Here is a 26,121-nt window from a genome sequence, read left to right as displayed (position 1 = left end):
ATCGATCTTTTCCCTCTAGAGTAAAAGGAAAATGGAAGCTTGTTTTGTTTAAATGTGAATACCCATTCCCTTTCCAAAATAACAGTACCTCGCATATCACCTTTCATATTCACATTATTCAATGCAGCCGTTACATTCATATCCTTCACTTCACCTCACCTATACCTACCTCGATGACCATCCCCCTAGCCCCATTGCCTGACCGCTATCGTGCTGGCATCAATGCAGCCCTCAGGCACATCACAGACCAATCTTTTTGGCCCCTGGGGAAATGTTTGCAAGTACCTATGCTCTAGAGAAAGGCTCCTAGTTGGCCTTCTTGTACCTTTAGACAGTACTACCTGTGCACAGAGGACACATTCTCTGATAATTATTTTTTTTTAATAGACTGGCTATCAGCTCACTATTTTACGTCTTCACCATATCTTGCATTTTACTCAGTAGTTGGCATGGAGTGTTCAGTGCTGAATCGAGTTAACCTCACATGTCTTTACCAGCCTCATTGTTGGTCCTCCCTGTTTCTTTATTTCCACTTGATTTTATTATAGCTCTTCGGTTGAGGCGGTACCCACTGGCTTGAGAGAGGACCATTTCCATTTTACCCTAGGTAAAATGACTTATGTAGTACACTCACTGGGTATCACTTTGGTTTGTGCTAAGCACTGCATACACCTAATCAAAAAAGCACAAGTAGAGACCATGTCTATCTCTTCAGTTGTGATATTGAAAGCGCTTCTTACTAACTTATGCTTTACTTGTTCTCTTCAGAAATACGGTGGACCCAAGGTACATTTGGGCCATCACCGTTCTCACCAGGCTTACTTTTTTGAGGGCAGTATTTTCTGAATTGTTTCCTCTTTAATTATAAGTTCTTTAATGGTAAAGTCAGATTTTTCATTACTATTTTGAAAATGGCACTTTTAGAAAGTTGGATTGTTCCTGCCCATAGCCCTTTGTGCCTACAGCCTGGAGTGTAGCTGACAGGCTTTGTGAATTCCTCCCAGACAGTCACACAATAGAAATTAGGTGTGCCTCAATGGGCCATCAGCTGGCAGTATGGGGTTGGTGGAGCTGAGCACAACCTCACTTTGAAACTGAATAGTCTGTGACTTGACTTCACACACAGGGCCTAACAACCCCACATTGTCACTGGAGCCAGGGCAGGGGAGTCAGCAAATTCCATGCACTTCAAAGAACCTTTCTGGAAGTTTCTTCCACCTTCTAGAAGAAGGTGCACCGGGTGATAAAAATTTGACCTTCAGACCCACTCTTTAGTACACTTCTGGATCTGTGAATACTCTGCCAGGAAGAAGGACTGCTGTACTGCTGAAATGACTTCCAGTCTGCTTCTCTGAAGGAACTGCTGCCCTCTTGCCTAGGGAAGAAGTAATGGACCTGCAACTTCATCTTGTACCCAGGGCTTCTAGTCGGTTGGCCTCCTGCTCTGAGCCTCGGGAACATAAAAAGCTTTCCAACATCCTGCATCATCTTTCTTGTGTTGTATTTTTACTTTATTACTGTGTGTGTGCACATAAATACTTTACACATTGCCTCTAAATTAGGCCTGACTGCTGTATGTGCCAAGCTACCCAGTTTTTAGCACAGGGTAATTCAGTGATTTTTTGTGGTTCACCCTGCATGGGAGTGTGGCTGTTGTTTGACCTGGGTTCACACCCCAATCAACCAACAACCCAATTTTTAACAAATCTGAATAGAGGTTTAAAACAAAATAAACATTTAATGTGAGCCTTAAGCCCTGGCCAACATATCTAAGAAGAACTAAAAGTATTTGTGGCAGAGGTTAGGCCAACTTCACAACTGCTATTTATTATCAAAAATCAGTGGTGAGGAACCTGCCACCCTGTACTGGTAATCATTAAATAACAGTAAATGCAAATCTTTCAATTTCACAGTTGCAAAGACAAAATTAACATGTAAGAATCATAACAGCATTTCTTGATGACCTGCCCATAAGTCCCAAGCATATTAGGGGCCATCAGGAAATGGACTCTTGCTTAAAGTGTCAGATGTGGAACTGCAGTACTCAATGGGTTAGGTAATTCTGATTCTAATAAAGTTTGCACGCCAGTATCCAGCTTGCACACCTGCACCACAAGTAACACCCTGAATTCATGTTAACAACTTCCATGAAAAGGATGAGGAAGCCATTCTTTATCATTGTAACTTAGCCTGGGAGAAGTAATATGTCACTAGTATTTGATGCCAAAATAAAATGATCTAGGGAAAGGGAAGCCAAGGTAAGTGTGATGCCAAAAAGTATTTCCCATAAAATTCATGCACTAGCATATAAAAAAAGTCAGAGAAGGATTCTAGTTGACCCATAAATTCAATGAATGCAGGTAGATTCTAAAAAAGCACTCAGCAGGAGTAAACTCTACTAACAAAGACTATACAAGAGATCAAACTTGGTAGTAAAGTCCTGGGGACACATCATATGACTTATTGGTACTATGTGGTAGGAAAGGAGAGACCGATGTTCACGTATTATGGGTACTTACGTAGCAAATGCCACTCATCCTGCTGGATCATCCTTGTCAAATTGAAAGGAATGTTTCGCAAGCGGATTGGCTGGGAGAAATGATACTTGATTGTTGTGCATCTCTGCGCAATACCTGTGGGAATACAAAGAATATTCAAATGTTCACAACCTCAAGAACTGAAACAATAAAGTATACAATGCAAGAAAAGTAGGGGATAATTTCAATATTTAAAGAAATGATAGTCAATGCTGGTGAAGTGCAGTGCGCTGACACTATTTTGCTATTTCAGTCTTATGCAAAGCACCACTTGCTGAACTGGTAGCCAACTTCTTTGAAACAAAGATCTTATGAGATCTAAAAAAGTGAAATTAAAGTTCTGATCACTATTCTCATAAATGAAAGCATTTGACGACTCCAGTGTCAGAACTGTTTGGCTGTACTACATTCATTAGCATATGTAATCATATATTAATTTTGTTTCAGCAACAGAATTAGGCAGTAGCATCTGTTATCTGTTTGCACTGCAATCCTTCTGAAGAAGGAACTGTTATGACACACAGCGGAAAGGACAGGCTAAACTGAACTGAAATAGAGTGTGGTGGAGAAAGAGACTATGGTGGGAGGAAATGCCGAACTGATAAAGCACAGAGGCTAGTAAGGGTAAGGGAGTGAAGAACATTGAGATGATTAAACACTTGTGCAGGAAAACAGACCAAGTGGGGAGAGAGAGTAGAACAATTGATCAGTTCTGAAGGTAGAGGGAAGTAGAATCAGGGAGAGGGCAAAGAGGAGGTTTGGGAAAGGAAGGTCACCATTCCAAGGAGCAATCAACCAGATACACAAATAAAAAAGGGAAGAGATAACAGGCAGGCAAGCAAGAGTGAGCAGTAAGAAAGGCGCAGTCGTAGAGACTGAGTGGTTGAAGGAAAACATATTATGGTACAGCAAGTTGTGAGATTAGAGTGAGGAGAAATAACTGAATGAGACAGAGAGCGGCACAGGGTGCACAGTGTGTCATGAACGGAGACTGGGCCAGAACAAGACAACGGAGTATGGACATTCACCAGGAAAGGGACAGAAACAGCGACAGACAAAAAACATTTATTAATATGTTTACTACACTCCAAATACACGTAATATGGCTCCTTCATGCACCCATCCCATCACTATTGGCTTGTGTCTGGTCAATTAACATTTTAACAATTCCCATATCCGTTGCTGGCTAATGTGGAAATTATCAACGTGTCCCCAGACCAAGCAATCCAAACTATTGCCTTATGCTTGCCATATTCATGGAAACAGAGAACATTCACCAACTGCCCTTTAGACTAAGTGCTACACATCTTAACTAGCCCCAGGATCCTTAGATATGTAGGTAAGACCACCGCAAAGTACAGTTTACACATGGTAGAAAACAAAAGCAGTAGACAATATAACAAACATAGAACAAAACTACTCACACTCTTCTGATTCGCACCATCTCAGATGCACAACATAGTTTGGAGGACTTCACCTGGACGGTCATTGTTTTTCTGCACCAACTGGGTACCAGTGACACACAAACAACTATCCTACATCACAAAGAAAAACACTGGGTGTTTGGTGCCAAAACATCTAAGAAGGCTGGACAACACAGCTTAATGGAACCAGGTGAGGGCACGGTCCCAAAAACAACTAGCCAATTGTAATAGATCAGAAAATGCATAGATTGTTTTTAGCCCCAGTCATTGCTCTCAGAAAGAACAATCTATGTCCTTGGGTACACTTTTTTTTTTCTCCTTATCTCACCAATAAGCATTAGCAGAGGAGGTCGTCATACCATACTGTGCACCCTGCAGCCACTGCCTTCACTTAGGTCTAACCAGACCAGCTCCGTTGATGTAGGCTTGGTGTAATCATAGGCCCAAGGGGGGTACCAGGTACAAAGTATACCAGTCTCAAATTCAGGACCCAAGACACTAGAGCCTGCCAGATGTTCTTGGGTACACTTGTAACCAATTCACAGTGTCACTATTTATCTCCACTTTTTCAGGTTTAAATTTATTTATTTTTTTTGCTGTTAATACTGGGGAACAACAATACAAAGAGATATCACCTACATCCACTGGCCGGTGTGGAACATTAGGTGATGAAAGATAAGGAATAAAAGAAAGATATGCAGACAGTGGCGTATTAGAGATAGAAGGAAGGGTAGGCAACCTATCTAGTTGTAAGAATGTCCTTCGATGTGTGGGCGGATTGAGTCACCTGGTCTATAGACTGGAAGGGAAAGCAATAGCAGCTACGAGGGGAGGGTCAGTTGTCAACCTGGTCTGTGGGTATGAGGTGAAGTATTCGTAGGTAGAAATGGCACGATAATTCCAGGAATTCCTGCAACAGGAACCTCAGGCAGAGTTTCCATGTCACGTCAAATTGGGGAATTTTGTGCCCTAGCAAAGCCGTCACCTTTTCCATACCTAGGAGATCCCATATTTTGTAACGTCAGACTAAAGGAGTGGGTTTTTTGGCAGTGCCATAGCATTCAGCAAAGCTTGCTTAGCAGCACATACAGCCAAAGTGATGGCTCACTCCTGCGAGGATTTCAGGAGGTCAGGACATTCGGCAGACCCAGCAGATTAAAACTCGGGAATCTGGGAAGTTAGGTGCCATACATTTGGTCAATTGAGGCAACGACTTCAGACCAGTAGTACTGGAGCTTTGGGCACTGCCATAGAAGATGGGTCAATGTCCCCACTTGTCTGCAACCCTTCCAGAGGTGCATGACCCGTTCCTCTACCACTAAGCTTCTCGTGCAGGAGTATGGAGTCAATAAGGAACTATTTTAAGGAGTGTTTCCTTGCCTGAGGCACTAGACACAGAGAAATGGGCCCGCTTTTGAATTTCTGACCATTCTTTAAAGGTAAAAGAGTGCTCACACTCTGTCTCCCAGTGAAGCTGTGCCGTGGATTTAATGGGTGGCGGCGAAGCAGTGAGAAAGGTATAGATGTCAGGGAGGATGTGCTTATTTGTATTTATAGTAAGAAGCCATTTCTCAAACGATAACAAGGGGCGGCTAGCATGGGGGAGGATGGAGGGCTGAGTGACCCAGTGGCAGAAAGCCAGGTACTGTCAGTTAGCAGTGGATGGGATATCATAATGGTGTTGGATCTGGTGAAAGCCTAACGGCCCTGCATGATCAAAAAAGTCACCCATTTTTTTTGCTGTTGGCCTGTTGTATGTAGCTGGAGGAGAATCTTGTTTTCCCATGATCGGTGTTTGTGGGCAAATGCGAGGGGACAACTTTTCGGAAGCTGTACCCTGTCACAGGTCCCCATTGTAGCTCTAAGAACGGGTGCTATGTACACCCCAGGTGGTCAGTGCTGTTTGGGTAGCCAAGGCACCTTCCAAATATGGATGCCGGTGACCGCCTGGTCAAGGAAACAACTGTGCTTCTCTGAGGGGGCCTGGGGCATTCTACTATGTACCGAAGCTGTGCAGCTTGATAATAATGTGTAAGATGGGGAACCCTGAGGCCACCCTCTGCCGGGGATAATTATGCCTGCTTTTTGGCTAGACATGCATTCTTACCCACCCACTACTCCCTGCTTGGACCATGAGAAAATGAAAAGGCAGTTATAGGTAAGTTGGTCAGCTACCAGGACTGTTAAATAGAGGATGTGCGATTTCTGGAGATTGACTTTAAACTCGGAAGCTTTCCCAAAAGCCTCCAGTTACTTCATGAGAGGGGGCAAAGACTTGAGTGAATGTGTCAGAGCTATCATAACGTCATCTGTGTTAAGAGCAAGCTTATGTTCCCTCCCTCTCATAGTAATGCCCGTTATTGTGGGGGTTTCTAGGAATACACTCTGCAAGGGGCTCCATTTATAGGTCGAAAAGTAATGGCGACAAGGAGCAACCTTCCCAAGTGCCATGGGCAATGTCAAAGGGGGAAGATGTCAAACCATTTACCCACACAGTCGCCCTGGGACCTGTATAGCTACACCAAACCCAGGGTCTGAACCGCTCACCAAGGCCCACTTTTCGGAGCACTGAGGGCAGGTAAGACCAGTGTACATGGTCAAATGCTTTCTCGGCATCCACCGACAAAAGATAAGGGACCCAGGAGCTCTGGGTTTTATCCAAAAGGTGGCACAGGCATTTGGCATTGTCCCTACAACCCCTTTCTAAGAAAAAGCCCAGCTGATCATGGTTCAAAAGGCCCTGCATATATGGAGCCAGTCGGTTCACTAATAGAGTAGTAAGAATCTTGATGTCAACATTTAGTAGAGAGGTTGGCAGGTATGATGAGCAATGTACCTTGCCAGGCTTGGGCAGCACCGTAATAGTGGCTGGCTTCATAGCATATTAAATCAGCACAGGGGATCTATTGGGATAGGCTCAACCAGAAGCGTACTAATCCCTAATCTTCATGAAACTCACAACATGTATGCCTGGTTTTCCAATGAAATAGGGCAAGTAGGGTTTATGCATCCAAGTCGTGTCCTGTGTAATCAGTAGTGTGCGATGGAACTCCCAGGACAAGAACCCTCACTCACTCAAAGGTGACATACTTCATCATTGGGTTCCCTCCTCACACTCGGGCTGCAAGGTTCATGGTGTGGGCTACAATTCCCCGGGGAGAGGAGTTGAGGTGTTCTTCAAGGATGAGCAATTAGATGGGGTCAGTGAGGGACAGAGTGCAAAGAAGTGTAAAAATGCAAAAAAAGTAGTGATGAGTAAAACTATCACCAAGAGACCAGATAAACTGTATTCAATTTGTTTCTGGGATAGAGTTAAAAGATGACTAGGGTGTAAACAAATATACCCATATCAATGGTCAGCATGCTTTTGCCCATATATGGTCCACAAAAGGGGTTCTGTGGCATTCGTCAGGACCTAAATAGATGTATAGTCACTCTGCATCAGGTTATATACTATCTACCAAGGATTCAGAGTGGCCAAGCTAATAGTGACTTGTGTGTTTTCTGGAACCACCTTCTTTCTAATGATAAGAGGGACGTACCCAGTGGTTTGGAGGTGGACCTCACCCCCTTATCATTAGAAAGACGGTGGTCCCAGAAAACACACGGGGACCATATATGGCCCTCCCACATATCTACGCACATTTTGGTGTGCGGATTTCTCATACAATCTGATGAGTACGGTACAACATAATTATTATGTGACTAATGGTTAGATGGAAACAACATTTTTGTCCTTGTCAACACTGATTTCTGCCAATGTATAAAACCCATTTTAGGAGCCAACAAAGTTTTACGACTCATAAAATGGGTTTGCGAATGGATACAGATTCACTATTTGGAATTGGAGAGTTTTGAGCATCCGTTCCAAATACTGAATCGCAAAAGATGTCTCACTGGGTTTGAAACCAAAATTCTGGTTGCAAACCAATCAACAGTTGCCAACCCCTAAGTTGGGGTAGTAACTCACTTGTAAGAGGGAAAGGGTTTTTAGGGGAGTAGGTAGTGTTATAGGGCACCAGTGCCATCTCTTAGGAAACATTTTCGAGGAGAACTCTTTTTTAAAGCAGAACCATTTTGTTTAATGAAAACAGACTGCTTTAAATAAAAAATACAATTTGAAAACAATCAGAGACATGGTGGTCTGATGAATCTTGCAGGCCACCATTTCTGCGATTGTGAGCAATCATGCTGAGTCACAATTTGCAAACTACTGAATGAATATCAATTAGGTAGCTCCTATTGCAACTAAATATGAATCCTTATTTTGCAGATCAATCTATTAGTACGCGGGCCAGTTCTCAAAATAAGTTTCTCGTCGCAAATTACAACCGCTTTTTGCAAACAGAAATTTTGTAAATTTGACCCTCATTTTTCTTACCTTAATGGTGAGTGAAGTGCAATTTTACAGCAATGCTTATCTTGCATATATATTTTCACCCAGTCTCGGGGAAGATAAGGAATCACACTGCATAGTGATGCCTTGGCCGCATGACACATAATGATGCATAATAATGTCACCACTCACTACTCCAGCTGTTCGAGAGAGAAACGCTGCTCTACATCTCACCATGAGATAGTATGTGGTGGTCTCAGTGGACGGGCTTGGCTATTGTGGCAAGCTTTTATCACACCTTAAGGCCTCACACTGAGCGAAATTATGCTTCCATGAGCAATTTTTTCGTATTATGTATAAGCTTCGCTCTTCCCCCTGTATAGAGTACTGCCATAAGCAAAGTCGCTGCATTCACTCATGTAAGTCAATTTTCGATAGGCAAAGACGTGAAAATTGTTGATACTTGCACCTTCTTTGGTGTCACTGTTAAATGAGCTCACACTTTCTTGTTGCCTACCACAATTTCCATAGCACACGTGTATACCACGCTCAAAACATGCTGAGAAGCACATAAGTGGTTCTTTTTTTTGTTTTTTTTTTTAATTTATTTTTTTTAAATCTTTTTTTATTGAGATCAGGATAAGAGGTCAAATCAACAGTACATTTAGAAGTACAAACAGTAAAAAAAAAAAAAAACAGAAAAAAAAATTGTTTTACATATTCATATAGTGTGACTTGCAGGACATAGATATAAATATCGAAGTAGATTTCAAAAATGGAAAGATCATTTTAATTCATTTTAATTCAGATAGCAGGTATAGCAGACAGCAGGAGAGAGTAAAGCCAAAAAGAAAGAAAAAAGAAAAAAAGAAAGAAGAGAAAAAAAAAAAAAAAAACCAATTATTATATATATACCTATATATATAAATATATGTATATATATATAACTTTCAGAGGAGTTCATATAAATGAGGACCCCCAGATACTTTCTAGCTTCTGTAAGGATTTTGCTCCTCTGATTTTAGCTAGAGAGGATTCCATGATATATATTTCTTTAACCAAAATCCACCAGTCCATCACTTATGGTGAGTTACTTACGGTCCAGGTTCGAGCTAGAGTCAGTCTAGCACAACCAATTAGGATATTGAAGAGATCTGAATGTGAATCTACTGGTGAATTATTGTAATTCTGGATACCAAGCAGTACATTAGTTAAGTTAAGTATTACTGGTCTAGATAAAATCGAAACCATTCCTTGTTTAACCTTAGTCCAGAATTCCATAAGTCTAGGACAAGTGAACAGCATATGTTCTAAACTTGCAGCAGAAAGGTCACACTTAGGGCAGCTGGTCCGCTGGTTATCAGTACTATTACTATACCACTTAAAAAGTCTTTCAGGAGTATAATATAACTGACAGATAGTTCTATAATACTGTAACCTCAAGCTGGAAGAGTGAATTATACGATTTGTGTTACAGATAGATGTAGAGATTTGATTAGCTGTAATATTTAAGCCTAGTCGAGAGCTCCATTTCGCTGCTATTTTCCCACAATCATCAGGTTTATATAGGGTTAAGACACCGTATCCAACGCTAATACATGACCTATCCTTGCTGGAATAGAGACATTCCCAGATATCAGAATCAGAGATATTCAAAAGCTTCATTTTGCGAATAAGAAAGTCATGAATCTGTATATATTTAAAACGTGATGTTTCAGGCAGTTTGTAAAGTTTGCTAAGAGTCTCGAAAGTCAAAAGACCATCATTGCCATATAAGTCACCAAGTGTTCTAATTCCAGCTTTTTCCCAGATTTTAAATGACCCATCGTGGAATATTCCTGGGAGACCTGGGTTTGCCCATAAAGATAATTGAGGATGATATATCGTCGTGTTGCATTTAGTCAGAATCAGTTGCCAGATTTTGTAACTGTCTTTGGAAGTCTTAAATTTAACTCGTTTAAAGTAGTTTGGATCGTTCATTTTGGCTAAGAACATATTAGAATCCTCACCTAACGATAGTTGATAACAAAAATATGTGTTCTTATTGCGAATAAACAAACTACGAAGACGACTAAGAAAAGCTGAGAAAAAGTATAATCTAAAATCAGGGCAATTAAGACCGCCTTTGTCACAGGGTAATTTAAGTAGGTTAATTGACCTACGAGCCCTTTTATATCCCCAGATGTATCTGCTAAGAATCCCATCCAATCGCTCAAAGTAAGAATTATTTACATAAAGAGGTATGGACCTAAATAAATATAGAAATTTGGGTAGTATGTTCATTTTAATTAAGTTAATTCGACCTATGATATTAAGAGGTACCTTATGCCATCTTTTTAATGTTATAGCTGTTTCTTTAAGAAGATCATCATAATTCAAAGTAACTATATCATTGATATTAGAAGAGATTTTAATACCAAGATAAGTAGCTATTTGAGAGGTACCTAAGATCGGAGTAGGCGGTTTGTAGTTCAAGATAACCTGTGTCTTATGCGTGTTAAGTTTATAGCCGGACACAGACCCGAATTTATTAGCCTCATCGATAATGCCCAATAAAGCTTCAGATGCATTAGAGGAATAAACCGCTATATCATCGGCATATGCCGTAATTTTTAGCATAGTCTGGCCATATGTAAAAGGAATAATTTTGGGGTGAGCTTGTAAAGCTGTTAAAAAAGGTTCCAAAGATAGCGCGAAAAGCAAGGGTGAAAGTGGACACCCTTGCCGTGTTCCACGAGAGATTGGAAAGCTAAGCGAAGTTAACCCCGCATAGCTAAGCTTAGCCTTTGGGGAATCATATAAAGCCTGTAGCCATTTAAGGTATTGTCCAGTAAAACCCATAGTAGTCAGTGTGGACCACAGGTAGTCCCACCCCACTCGGTCAAACGCTTTTTCAGCGTCCAAAAGTATCATACCGAGTGGGGTTGAGCTAATCCCGGCCACGTCAAATGCCGTAATAGCTGTATTGATATGGGAAGTAGTGTCTCTTCCCATAACAAAACCATGTTGAAAAGGAGTCACCAAATGCGGTATGAATGGAGCTAATCGTGTAGCCAATACCTTGGCAAAGATTTTTGTGTCTGCGTTAATTAAAGAAATGGGTCGGTATGACCCACATTGATCTCCTGGTTTACCTTTTTTTAGAAAAAAACCAATCCTAGTAGTGTTCCAAGATTCAGGAGCTTTCCCAGTACTACCTATAAGATTTACCACGGTAGATAGTAAGGGTATGAGTTCCTCTGAACATAGTTTATATATTTCAAGTGGAATAGTGTCCTCCCCAGTAGCTTTACCAGGGGGGAGAGAATTAATGGCCAGACTGATTTCTAGCTCGGAGATATTAGCAGAGAGTGACTCGAATCCTTCATACCGTTGGTCCTTACCTAAGTTCGTATCTAGATATTCTTGAATCTGATTCGTAGTCGGACAGTCCTCTGGGGTATATAGTGCTTGATAAAATATAACAAATTGTTCAAGGACCTGCTTTGGTTGAGTATATACTATATTATTTTGGCCCTTAATTTCTTTTACGAGAGTTCTAGACTTGCCATCAGCTACTTTATACGCAAGGATTTTACCTACCCTGTCACCGCTCTCATACTGAGAGAGATGGTACTTATGTAAGCTAACCGCATTTTTTTCCATAAGCCTTATTTTAATATTAAGTTTAGAACTGGCTAATTTGCACATAAGTGGTTCTATGATTAAAAACAACAAGACTGCATTTTCTGTGATATACAGTCTACGTTTTGGAGAATGCCTAGGCTGCCTTACCTTGTTGAGAAATTTCTCTCTCCCCCTTCGGTATTTTTTGTGGTGCTTAATTTGTAACACATTAAGTGTAGCGGTCCAAAGTATTACTTGAACGGCATTGTCATTTTTCAGGGTTGAAGGATACCAATGCTGCCTAGTTTCGATTCCTTTTCATGCCTATTACCTTCACCACTCTAAATTTCCTATGTCTTTTTTTCTTTCTTGCAGGTTCTTTTTCCATGCCTGCTTGCTACCTTTGTCATGACTTTATTTTATTTCTCTTTCTTACTTTTGTGGTTTTCTGTCTCATGTCCTAGGTTAAAGTCTAATGATTTTAAAGAAGTTCCAACCCCTAAAAATGAGTACTTGTGCCCTGCATAATCACTTGTTTTGCATTATGAAATTTCTTAAAATGTTCATTTGTGGGAGACTGGTTGGAGAAGAAACTGTCCTGCATGTAATGAAGAATGTGCAGCCAAGAGACTTTTGCTGCTAGTCAGTATCCTGCAGGTATTTTGCATGACTGTTTTACATGGAGTATAAGCCTCGAGTTAAATTTTTACTGAAGATACTAGCCAAGTAATTTCATGTAACACATATCATTTTGGGTAATGTTTGTTAATATTCCGCCAATTCGCTCAGATTTGAGTAAATATGTTTTCATAGGAATTCATAACTTTCAAAAGATAACAACAGTTGTTGAAAACCTCAGTAAAGGGTAAAAAAATCTGCATTTTTGACAAAGGCAGGCACTAAATGCTACTCTAAATTGGATAGGACGCATTTGTAAACCTATGAACTGTTGTACACATGTAAAACCTGAAACTGTAATACAGTGTGATTCAACTAAATCTAAAAAAGGGCCTAAGTGATGCCAGCCACTGAATGCATTCTCATATTATTTGTGTGAACTCCAGCATTTTTGTTGGCCCAATCAAATTTTGTTTCCAGTTTAATGGTATACTTCTGTATGCAATAGTGTAAAGCTATGAGGAAACCCACCCTGTGGTCCTTTGATGTCAGGCCGTCATAGCATAATTAAGTCTTAAGAGAAAGCATGATCTCTCAATCGCATTGTGCAATGGAATGTACATTATATCGGAGTTCCCATTGTAAGATGTAAAAGCTGGTGAAAATGTTCAGAGGCCACAAAATAGAAAACCTTATTCGGTCGGTCAGAGATTTCTTCTCACAGAGGGAAGTGTCTGGGGCAAAGAAGAAAGGGAAAGGGAAGCATGAACAAAGGCCTAAGTGTGGAGCAGCAGGTCAACAGCCAGCTAAATGGGAATAGGTAACGAAATTCTCTTGTTCGAAGGCTAGCCTAGTGTGGTCCAGACAGCACTTTTTTTTATTTTATTTTTTACAGATCAGTGCAGAGTGGTAATAAATATTCTACAAGCGTGGGGCGACGGCCAGCCACAGAAAGTCGAGCAGCCTATTTGGTCATTATAAAACTAGTATGGGCAGCAGTATAAATGCAAAAGTGAGGTGTGCAAAAAACCCTAAAGATGTAGCTGAACCCTCCCCATGTGGGCAGTGATGTGGAACCCGCTGTCTGATTGGTCTCTAGCTCAGCATGCTGGTCATGACGTTGTTGTGGCAAGTTCTGCCAGCCCCTTGTATAGATCAAGTGGTGGTAAATGCAAAGAGAAGTAATTGCAGCATTTAAGTGTGTGTTGCCGCTGCACTGGTGCAGTTGACAAGGCCCAGTTTAGTCACAGACATCCGAAGAAATTTAACAGTTTTGGTGTTTAGTAGTGGATTTGATGGATTCCGGCTGGCAATGGCTGCCTGCCAGTATGTGCTCACTCCTAGCCGAATAAAGGCGGCACGGAGAAAAGTTCTTGTTTGCTGCAGCAATTGGGGACAGATACTTAAAATATGGATTCAAGTTTATTTTTCTTGTCCGCACAAGCGGCAGCTTGTGTCGTGTGTAGCTGGGCAACGCCAGGACGAAAGGTGAGCATGGAAATTCCACTCGCCCAGTCTTAAAGCCCTGAGCCATGCTTTAATCCACGTGGGGTAAGTACAGGTAATAATATATTGCTGGTTGGTGCAAGAGTATGAGTTTATAACTGACCACGCATGCATAAGGCTGTCAGGTCCTCCAGTTTTGAAATTTGTTGGGCCGGGAGTGATGTTAATTTCTTAAAGACCTGGTGGGAGAGGTGTTTGCTCCAGACCTCGGACAGTGAACATTCCATCAGTTTATCCTCAAGATGTTGTCTGTATGACCATCTCAGGTCTGAGTGCCTAAGTTCGCACCAGATTAAGCCAGGCATAGAGTTGGATGGTGCCGATCTGACCCTGTGACAGAAGTTGAGGAAGCAGCTGCCTCTGGCTCAGTGCTGTTTTGTAATGTTGTACTCAAGTCTTACTTGCACCGGTGACGCTCTCTTTGGAAGACGCAGAGTGGCTTTGTAAATTCTTGTGACCAATTTATTTACTGACCCAGCTTCCCTGCCCAGGGTAATATTTCATCTTCTTACTAATACAAATGCCTACATGGCAAAGTTTTTTTTTTTAAATCAACCACTATTCTCATGAATTTATTTGTTACCATGTCACTTTAATGAAGGACAAATATTGATCAAAGCAATTTGGAAATACAATGAAATAAAATGATGAATTTTAACACGATTGAATACAAACTACTAGAGCATTTGTAAGTGCAGCAGAAACGTCATATATTCGTGGGAATTCGAGGTAAGCTGACAGCTTCCACAAAACTATAAAAAGTCTATTTTTGCCAGCACCTTCCCCTGGTTCTCTCTTTCTCACAGGCTTTAACTGATTGGCTCTTGTAAATGGACAACTAGCTTTCTACATTTTTGTCAAAGGAGTTTATGGGTTAAGACAATGCACTGTTTGCATTCTTTTAAAAAAAAACCCTTTTTATTATAACAATTAGAAAGGCACATTCAATTCCGACAAATCTCGTTATAAGTGCATTCCAGCGACATACAGTTCTGCTGCATTTTGCCTGCCAACACTATTTTGACCACAACCTGTGACAATATCTCACATTTGAATCTTACGTTACCCCACCATTCTCTTCCTCAGAAGCCTCGTCCGCCAGCTCCCTTGGAGGTCCACATATGTATCCCCGAAATTTATTCCAAGCCCCCCACACTTTATTCCATTTTCGCGGACAGCTTCGGTTAATGTATACTGCACTGTTTGCATTCTTGACTAAGGAGTTTAATATTTAAGTTAATCCTCCAACTACAGTAGATTCATATGCTGTACTTGTACAATCAGCACTGTATACCACTAGCCAGATGGTTTTACAGAAAAAGCTTCTTTTGTTGGGAACCTGCCTACTGAAAGATGGTGGGTGATATGGGTGTACACACACTTAAACCTTTCTGAATTGGTGACTGTGATTAAATCTGCTTCAAGAGGAAACATTAGCAGTTCTGGTCCATGAAAAATGGTGGTGTTGGCCAATCAGGCGTTTGGTGAGAGATAATGGAAATACATTCTTCTTAACAGGACACCCACACTTTGTTTTACAAAAAAGCGGAGTTTCACTGTGTATGTATGGGACAAGCATACCCTTTGCTAATGGTGGCACAATTACATTAATATCACAAACAAATATGTATATGTTAATCTATAAAAAGTGCGTCCTGGAACAGATATATAAGCACTATATTTGGATAGTACATAAAATTCCTCCAATACACGATTTGCCAGTGATTATGTACCATTGCAGAATTGCACAATAGTGCACGAGTAGCACCTGTATCATTTGGGTATGTGTATGTCGGCAACATTAGTGTAATTCTATTTCTGAGTGTTGGACATGGTCATCTCTGAAGGATCACCCCTAACTTCTTGCCTTCGCCTCTCCTGTTTTCTGAATTCGTTTTTGTTGTCATTAGTTACCTTACCACTGGTAATCAGTGTTAAGTACTTGTGCTCACTCCCTTAATCATAGTAAAATTGACATAAACATGATTGGCACATTTCATTTACTTGTAAGTCCCTAGTAAATTGGTAGTGCGTGTACCCAGGGCCTGTAAATTAAATGCTGCTAATGAGCCTGCTGCACTCACTGTGCCACCCACTAAAGCAGCACTTAGAAACATGTCTCTGGTTTGCAATTGCAGCCTGCAGTGCAGTCTTAATTCTAGCTGGTAGAATAAACTTTTTGCTAGGCCTAAACCTTTGTTTTTAATATATGTGTCACCCCTGAGGTAGACCGTCATGGCATAATTAAGTCTTAAGAGAAAGCTTGATCTCTCAATCACATTGTGCAATGGAATGTACATTATATCAGAGTTCCCATTGTAAGATGTAAAAGCTGGTGAAAATGTTCAGAGGCCACAATATAGAAAACCTTATTCCTAAGAGGCGGCAGTTGGTCTGTCAGAGATTTCTTCTCACAGAGGGAAGTGTCTAGGGCAAAGAAGAAAGGGAAAGGGAAGCATGAACAAAGGCCTAAGTGTGGAGCAGTAGGTCAACAGTCAGCGAAATGGGAATAGGTAACGAAATTCTCTTGTTCGAAGGCTAGCCCAGTGTGGTCCAGAGAGTACTTTCTTTTTTGGAGCAGATCAGTGCAGAGAGGTAATAAATATTCTACAAGTGTGGGGCGACGGCCAGCCACAGAAAGTCGAGCAGCCTATTTGGTCATTATAAAACTAGTATGGGCAGCAGTATAAATGCAAAAGTGAGGTGTGCAAGAAACCCTAAAGATGTAGCTGAACCCTCCCCATGTGGGCAGTGATGTGGAACCCGCTGTCTGATTGGTCTCTAGCTCAGCATGCTGGTCATGACGTTGTTGTGGCAAGTTCTGCCAGCCCCTTGTATAGATCAAGTGGTGGAAAATGCAAAGAGCAGTAATTGCAGCATTTAAGAGTGTGTTGCCGCTGCACTGGTGCAGTTGACAAGACCCAGCTTAGTCACAGACATCTGAAGAAATTTTAACAATTTTGGTGTTTAGTAGTGGATTTGATGGATTCCGGCTGGCAATGGCTGCCTGCCAGTATGTGCTCACTCCTAGCCAAATAAAGTCGGCACGGAGAAAAGTTCTCGTTTGCTGCAGCAATTGGGGACAGATACTTAAAATATGGATTCAAGTTTATTTTCTTGTCCGCACAAGCGGCAGCTTGTGTCGTGTATAGCTGAGCAACGCCAGGATGAAAGGTGAGCATGGAAATTCCACTTGCCCAGTCTTAAAGCCACGAGCCATGCTTTAATCCATGTGGGGTAAGCACAGGTAATAATATATTGCTGCTTGGTGCAAGAGTATGAGTTTATAACTGACCACGCATGCATAAGGCTGTCTGGTCCTCCAATTTTGAAATTTGTTGGGCCGGGAGTGATGTTAATTTCTTAAAGACCTGGTGGGAGAGGTGTTTGCTCCAGACCTCGGACAGTAAGAATTCCATCAGTTTATCCTCAGGATGTTGTCTGTATGACCATCTCAGGACTGAGTTCTCAAGTTCGCACCAGATTAAGACATGCATAGAGTTGGATGGTGCCGTTGTGACCCTGTGACAGAAGTTGAGGAAGCAGCTGCCTCTGGCCCAGTGCTGTTTTGTAATGTACTCAAGTCTTACTTGCGCCAGTGACGCTCTCTTTGGAAGACGCAGAGTGGCTTTGTAAATTCTTGTGATCAATTTGTCTACTGACCCAGCTTCCCTGCCCAGGGTAACATTTCATCTTCTTACTAATACAAATTGCCTAAATGGCAAAGTTTTTTTTTAACTGAACCACTATTCTCATGAATTTATGTGTTACCATGTCACTTAAATCAAGGACAAATATTGATCAAAGCAATTTGGAAATACAATGAAATAAAATGATGAATTTTAACACGATTGAATACAAACTACTAGAGCATTTGTAAGTGCAGCAGAAACTTCATATATTCGTGGGAATTCGAGGTAAGCTCACAGCTTCCATAAAACTATAAAAAGGCTATTTTGCCAGCACCTTCCCCTGGTTCTCTCTTTCTCACAGGCCTTAACTGATTGGCTCTTGTAAACGGGCAACTAGCTTTCTACATTTTTGTCAAAGGAGTTTATGGGTTAAGACAATGCACTGTTTGCATGCTTTAAGTTCAAAGAATTTTATTGAGAGAATAAAGGTGTCAACATACAATGCATAAGTTCAAGCACGGATCAACACATTGTACAGAGGATCTAAAATAGATACATGAATTGAAGTTATATACAATAAAAATAAAAATAAGAAAAGTAAAGAAAAGATACAAGCATTTGTAAAGTAAAACAAAACAATGGAATGTACAGGGTAATCATCCCTTTTTCTCTACTCAGTCAAATGTTTGGCCTACCTGCTTCCTTTCTTCCTAAATATAATCTTCTCAGTAGGGCGGTGATAGACACTTGCACTCAACTTGCTATTGCACCTGTCACTCCCCATACTCTTGCTTTACCTGATAATCTTCACACTCTGCTTCGAACCAAGCCTAAGGCCTCCACTCTTTATACCCATTTGTGTTGCCTTCAGAATACCAGACAAAAATCTAAAATAGAGAGTGCCTGGGAACAGGATTGAGAGTCATCCTGGCCAATATCTTTTTGGGGGAAAATTTGGACAAAGTTACGACAATCCTCAAGAGCTGCTAATACGTTGCAAACACTGTTTTTCATTTATAATAGGCTTTTGTATTGCCCAAATACTTTAAGTAAATGGTATTCTTCGGTAACGGATACTTGCTGGACCTGTTCATCTCCGAATGCTGATCTATTTCATATGCTGTTTTCCTGTTCATTTGTTCACAGTTTTTGGAGAAGGGTATGGTCTCAAGTTAACTAAATTGTTGGTACTAACTTTCCTTTTGCATTTACTCATCTGTTCTTGGGTAGTCTCTCCCCTATTTGGATAGACTACCTATCCAATGTGAAAATTATTGATTTATTACTGGCAGTCGCCTTCCAGCAAATTACTAAGAATTGGAAAGACTTTACTAAAATTTCTTACAAGGCTTGGTGGTATGCAGTCTGCCACAATCACAGATTGGATACTTCTTTTGTTTACCCTGTATCCATGGCGGTAAAACGTTTGAATTTATGGTCAACTGTTACGCTGTATATTGATGTAAGTGCCAAACGCTCTCTTTTGCTAACGCCATCTCACTGTTTCCATTCTTGACTAAGGAGTTTAATATTTAAGTTAATCCTCCAACTACAGTAGATTCATAGGCTGTACCTGTACAATCACCACTGTTTACCACTAGCCAGATGGTTTTACAGAAAATGCTTCTTTTGTTGGGAAGCTACCTACTGAAATATGGTGGGTGATATGGGTGTACAAACACTTAAACCTTTAGCAGTTCTGGTCCATGAAAAATGGTGGTGTTGGCCAATCAGGCGTTTGGCGAGAGATAATGGAAATACATTCTTCTTAACAGGACAACCACACTTTGTTTTACAAAAAAGCAGAGATTCACTGTGTATTTATGGGACAAGCATACACTTAAGTAAGGTGAAGCAACCATCTTTGATAATGGTGGCACAATTACATTAATATCACAAACAAATATGTATATGTTAACATCTAAAATGTGTGTCCTGGAACAGATATATAAACAGTATATAGGGATAGTGCATAAAATTCCTCCAAAACATGATTTGCCAGTGATTATGTACCATTGCAGAATTGCACAATAGTGCACGAGTAGCACCTGTATCATTTGGGTATGTGTATGTCGGCAACATTAGTGTAATTCTATTTCTCTGAAGGGTCACCCCTAACTTCTTGCCTTCTCCTCTCCAGTTTTCTGAATTCGTTTTTGTTGTCATTAGTGACCTTACCACTGGTAACCAGTGCTAAAGTACTTGTGCTCACTCCCTTAATCATAGTAAAATTGACATACACATGATTGGCACATTTCATTTACTTGTAAGTCCCTAGTAAATTGGTAGTGCGTGTACCCAGGGCCTGTAAATTAAATGCTGCTAAGGAGCCTGCTGCACTCACTGTGCCACCCACTAAAGCAACACTTTAAAACATGTCTCTGGTTTGCAATTGCAGCCTGCCGTGCAGTCTTAAACTGTCAATTCAAGCTGGTAGAATAAACTTTTTGCTAGGCCTAACCCTTTGTTTTTAATATATGTGTCACCCCTGAAGGTAGGCCCTAAAGGCCAATAGGCAGGATGCAATGTATTTAAAAGGTAGGACATGTGTGTTTAAAGTTTACATGTCTCAGTAGTGAAAAACTCCTACGTTAATTTTTCACTACTTTAAGGCCTATCTCTACGACTGGATAACATTGGGTTACCTTTTTTCATTTAATAAGTGTTAACTTTTGATTGGGAGCAGGTAGAATTATCATGCACCGACTCAAATGATTTGAAATGTAACTTCCTCTTTCATGGTAAACTGAGATTTTAAAACACAATTCTGAAAATTCCACTTTCAGAAAATAGGAATTTCCTTGTATTAACCATTTGTTGCATGCTGCCAATGTCCTGGGCCACATGACTGTGAGTGGCTTTGCTATTGTGGTTTGTGTATTCTCTCCAGACAGTAGGAGAAAGGGGTACTAGGGTTGGCAGGATAGGGCATCCTGTCAGGATGGCTTGGGGTGGAGCTGTTCCCTGCCCTACTTACACTTCAAATGCCTTGCCTCCAGCACACCCAAATGAAACTGAATCCAGACTTTTGTCACACTAGACGTCTTGGAGCCTAGGCAAGGAAAATAAATTACTTTCTAGAATCACACGGGACATCCTGGGCTACCCCCCCCCCACTTCAAGGGCTGGCACCAGGTATAGATATTGGACCCTTCAAAAACCTCTTCAATGCCCTCATGGACCTGTGGAAGCATTCAAATGGACTGCCTGGACCCCCAGATGACTGTCCTGCTGCTACCAGAGGACGACCCTGCCGCCCGAAGGCCTGCTTTGCTGTTTGAAGGAGACCTGGACCATCTCCTTGAACCCACGACTGCAGAAGTGACTCCAAGGGCTAGTTAGCTGGCTTCCTGAGTGAGCTGCAGGGACATATGAAGCTCCAGAGACCTTGAACCCTGCACCTAGCCTCTGCCAGAGAGTCCCAACCCCCCCAGTAGTGCCTCCCAGGTCCTGGACCCTTGGAAGTAGTGTTAGGGGTGCTGCTCCTGCCTAACCCTAAAACTTGGGGCTTGAATAAAAGTCACCAGAAAGTGCCCTGAAAACCGACAGGGGGCCATAACCTACCTGCCAGTCAATCTGCCAAAGGTGCATTGCCGATTGACCTGACCTTTTGGTAGCTCCCGCTATGTTTCTCTCGGTAGCAACAAATCATGTACAGCAAAACCTCTCGGCAAAGGTATTTGGCCTCATGGAGTCCTCGTCGGCTATAGAATGCAGCTTTATCCTGCTGCTGATTTTAGACTTCCAAAAATGTGACAAAGTCTGAAGGTAAAAATCTTTACTGTGACTCTGTCGGTTGGCTCCCAACGATGACCCCACCATCTCGGATACAGTCTGCTGCCTTGTCCTGCTGAACTCTACCTTCTCAGGAACTTTTCTTCATAACTTCTTCTGCATACAAAGGTAAGCCAAGACTAGGTCAATCCACTTGTGTATCCAACCCGCGCTCCATTGCTGTTAGCCTTAACTATGGACTTTGTCCCAATATTACGTGACCAGATACCTTCAGTTAGCGCTTTGATCTTTTATGCTCTACTTTACACTAAAACAATTAGAAATTCATAACACCAGTTGTACTGAATGGATTGAATTCATTTTGGTTTCATCTTATTCATTACATTTTGCTCTATTTTTCTAAATTGGTTTGGGATTTTTCTTATATTGCGTTTTTACTTTATTACTATTTGTATGCTGCAAAAATTATTTACACATTGCCTGTAAGTTAAGCCTGACTGCTTATGTGCCAAGCTACCAGAGGGTGAAGCACAATTTAATTTAGTGACTTTTTTTGTGTTCACCCTGACAAGGATTCTGGTTGTTACTTGAGTAGAGGTCTTCCCCCTCCTGAAACAACCCAATTTCTTACAATGAGTATCCCCCTCACCCGGATTGTTCCTTCACCACTTTCTTAAAGGCTCTGAGGAAAGGTTGACCCTTTCAAGAAGCCACACTGTTTTTCCTGGCTGCAACACAGGTTACATAGAGAATGCCCTCTGACAAGTTGTGCCTGGCAGCACAAGGAACAAAAGCATTGGCATAAGCAACTGTCAAAGTGGGTAATCTCATTAGTAGGACTGGTTTTGCACCGCTAAAGAACTTAGGGGCATATCAGCAACACCCGGAGATAATTATCGCTCAGCGCTCTTAGCGTGAGGATAATTATCGCCGGGTAACGTGGATTTTATCGCTGAGATAGCGTGCTATTAGCAAAGCTTATCTCCTCAGCGATAAAAATCCTCACGCTAACTGCCTAACGTAAGCTTGCTGATAGGGACTCACAAACTTAGCCATGATATCCACCTTCCATAGGATATCATGGCTAAGTCAGTCCTGAAGCAGGCGTAAGGAAAGTAGGGATAACAGGGGTTATCGCTACTTTTCCTGACGCTATGCTTCATAGCGTGGGGCTTGATGATAGGAGAAATGTCGCTTAGCGACATTTCTCCTGTCATGTTAGGTCAGGAACGCCCACTTTGCATCTCATTAGAGATGCAAAGCTGGGCGTTAGGAATCCTGACGCTAAAGCAAGGTTTCACGCGTTAGCGTGGCCTTGCTAATTAGGCGATAAAATTATCTCCGCTTTTCGGACGAAAACGGACGCAAAAGCGGCGATAAGTTTTTATCGCCTACTTGTAAATATGCCCCTTTATCTGGGTAACACCAAGACTGCAGCTGATCTGGAGTTGGCAAGCCTAGAGAAGAGCTGGAGTAAGACCAGGGCTGGAGCAAAGCTGCAGTGGAGTGCAGAGCTGGAATAAGACCAAGACTGGAGCAGAACTGGCAGTCTAGGAGCAGAGCTAGAGCCGGAGCCTGAACAGGTAGGGCTGCAGCAAGCAGGAGCTGGAGAATTGAAGAAACAATAGCAGGAATTGGAGCAGCAACTGAAGCCAGAACTGCAGCAGTCCAAAACAGTTTAGTGACAGGTTGAGGATCTTCGGAATTTCCTTCAGCAGCGACCGCAGTTTGTGATGACTGTGACCTGCCACTAATACTTTATGAATTGTGGACTTTTATGGGAATGCAGTCCTTTTAGTGAGATCAAGTCATAGAAGAGACGAACAGAGAGACATTAGGCAATCATTGGTCCTCAGGCTCTGATGAGTTGCCAAACATTTAAAACACACACCCCTAGCAATGCCCAGGGTAAGGAACCAGAGGCTAATGGGTCTCAAGGGTAAGCTGGTCTCCGACCTCGTCTATGTACACAAAATGAGCAGCCACCCGAGGAATATTTAAAATATGTTAATGTATCCTTCTTGACACTACTCAGTAGGAGTGCTGGGCACACACAAAAGTGTGATGGGTTGTTCTCACACACCAGCAGGTGCCATTCTTCATCATAGGACAACCCAACACTCTCCAAAAACACGGTTTGATGGAAAGTGGGGCTACAATGGACCCGTGTTGAAAGTGGCATCCTAAATTCTATTTATTCACTGTTTATGACACTTGGTATTATAAAGAAAATGGGGTGATAAGGGGAACTAGTACCCTATCACCACTATTACCTAATGATGTAATTACAGCTGACCTAACTATAACTACCCAGTGGAGATATATATTAGATTAATTGTAATTATAGACACATGCATGCACGCACGCTCTCTTCGCCATTACTCATTATTATAGGTGGCAGCACTAGTTTTATCTTTGGCCCTTTGAGTGCCTCTCTAAAAACTATTTCTTTAAACCTCAATGTATGTTCCCTACATTTTTGTGTAATTGTGTCATATGTTATGTTATGTTAGAATAGATTTATAGAGCGTACAGCTACTCAGTAGAGTATCCCGGCGCTAAGACAGTAAAAAAACAGATGCAAGGGAAAAAAGGAGAGAAAAGGAAACCCAAAAAAGAAAGAGACGGTTATATAGTTTGTTGGAACAACCAGGTTTTCAGTTGTTTCCTGAAGGCAAGCAGGTTAGTGACTTGCCTAAGAGGAAGAGGCAGCTTATTCCAAAGTCCAGCCACTTGCACTTGAAAAGAGCGACTGCCTTTGCGGGCTCTGAGATACTTAGGGGTGACCATAAGATGTTGATGAGCAGATCTAAGAGATCTGCCAGGTACATAAAAAGAGACTCTTCTGCAGATGTACTTTGCTCGCAAGCCATGCAGAGCCTTGAAAGCCAGGACCAGAGCTTTGAAATGAATTCTGCTGCGGACAGGTAACCAGTGCAGATTTTTAAGATGGTAGGAGGTCCGATCTCTGGGCCCAAGACTCAGAACAGCCCTGGCTGCCGCGTTCTGCACCACCTGCAATCTGTTGAGTAAGAACTCCGGGAGGCCCAGATAGAGGACGTTGGCGTAGATGATAAGGGCCTGGATGACTGTTTTTCTATGCGGGGTCTGTAGTAAAAATAAAAACCTCCGGAGCATCTTCGGGAGACCGAAACAGGTCCCGGCTGCCGACTGAACCTGAGATACCATAGAGAGGGCATCGTCCATTTTCACTCCCAGGTTCTTTACAGTCCTGATTGCAGCCTGGGGGGTGGGGGTACATGTCTTGGGGCCACCATTGCTTCCAGGCGTCCAATGGTGGGGAGCCGAAGAAAATGATTTCGGACTTGTCTGTGTTACATTTCAGATGGTTATGTTTGAACCAGGCAAAAGTTTCTTTCAGGCACTTGTTGATCTTTTCCCCGTTGAAATCCTCTCCCTTCCTACAGGTAAACAGCAGTTGAGTGTCATCGGCATACGATATTATTGTGACCTCATTCTCTTCAGCCAGGGTAGCAAGGGGGGCCATGTACAGATTGAAAAGTACAGGGCTCAGGATAGAGCCCTGTGGCACACCCACACTCAAAGGTGGCATACTGGCCGAAAAAGGAGGTGACCAGACCTCCTGATTTCTATCCTCTAAAAAGGAGGTGAGCCACTTCAACACCGTGCCCTCGAACCCACACTCCCTCAACCTCTACAGGAGGTGGCCGTGGGGCACGGTGTCAAAAGTCATAGCTGCTCACAATAAGAAAAACACAATCTCTTTTTTTTTTTTTTTAAATAAATGTGAATAGGACCTGTCGAATTTTACAATTCCGTGACTGCTAACTGCATTTCTTTTCGGGGAACAATGTATGTCACACTATTTTTGTAACACAACATAGACACAAATGATGTCACGTGTACAACAAATCCAACTCCCTCTCTATGCAAGGCATAAGAGAATATGAAGACATATTCTGTAGTGAAACCATGCGAAGCCATAAATATCAACAACGTATTTCAGTCAAATAGCCAAATAATTCAGATTTCCAAATTCCCTTTTTTAGCTGTGGTAAACAGCTGCGTAGGAGTTTTTTTTGATGGGGCTTGTAATAAAATGTGGTCTGATCAGTGAGGCAGACAGTCTTCAGTGCAGAGATGGCAATAGTTCTCAGACTGCCACCCACTGACAAATTTACCGCACCACATGGAAACGTACGAGAGAGCGAGTGGTGGATGCACAGGGAAAGTTAAATGATCAGTTGCACAGGACAGGATAATTAATATGAAGCCATATCCTGGATCCATTTCTTCTTGCTGGATGCCAAAAACACATACAGGAAAGACGTTCTGCTGAATACATGTCCGGAAGTTACGAAGTAGCAAAACCATGAATATTTGACGGGAAAAAGGTGGTAGAGCACCTCTAAGGCCTAGATCCCGAGTGGGATGAATTAGGATTAGAAGTTGCGGGGGCAGTAATTACCGTGATATTCGGAATTCAGATAAGAGCAGTAAAATGTGATACTAAGCTATATAAGTGCTAAACCAATGTGTTAACCTCTTCCCTTAATTTTATACGAAGCAAAAACGAGTTACATGCTGGAGTATATTTCGGAGTAATGTTAGAGTTTCCATTGGAAGAGATTCGAATTTCATGGAAATTTCTCTGTAGCACCGAACACTGTTATTTTAAATGACAAAGATGTACAGAGGACTGATTATAGTAGTTGGGCTCTCACATGCATGAATATTGTGAGCAG

The 26,121-nt window shown here is 41.7% G+C and overlaps 1 protein-coding gene across 1 annotated transcript in view; it reads right to left on the bottom strand.

Moving 5' to 3' along the window:
- The window catches only part of TMEM178A (transmembrane protein 178A), a 351,274-nt gene that overhangs the window by 63,565 nt on the left and 261,588 nt on the right, over positions 1-26,121 (bottom strand). The window contains exon 2 of the mRNA XM_085612076.1: positions 2,520-2,633. Within this exon, the coding sequence (XP_085468202.1) occupies positions 2,520-2,633 (114 nt within the window). The remainder of the gene's footprint in view (positions 1-2,519; positions 2,634-26,121) is intronic.

This window comes from Triturus cristatus, chromosome 6 (assembly GCF_964204655.1).
Source record: "Triturus cristatus chromosome 6, aTriCri1.1, whole genome shotgun sequence".
Classification (NCBI taxonomy): domain Eukaryota; kingdom Metazoa; phylum Chordata; class Amphibia; order Caudata; family Salamandridae; genus Triturus; species Triturus cristatus.
Note: the sequence above shows the minus strand (reverse complement) of the source record. Positions and strands in the feature narration are given on the sequence as shown.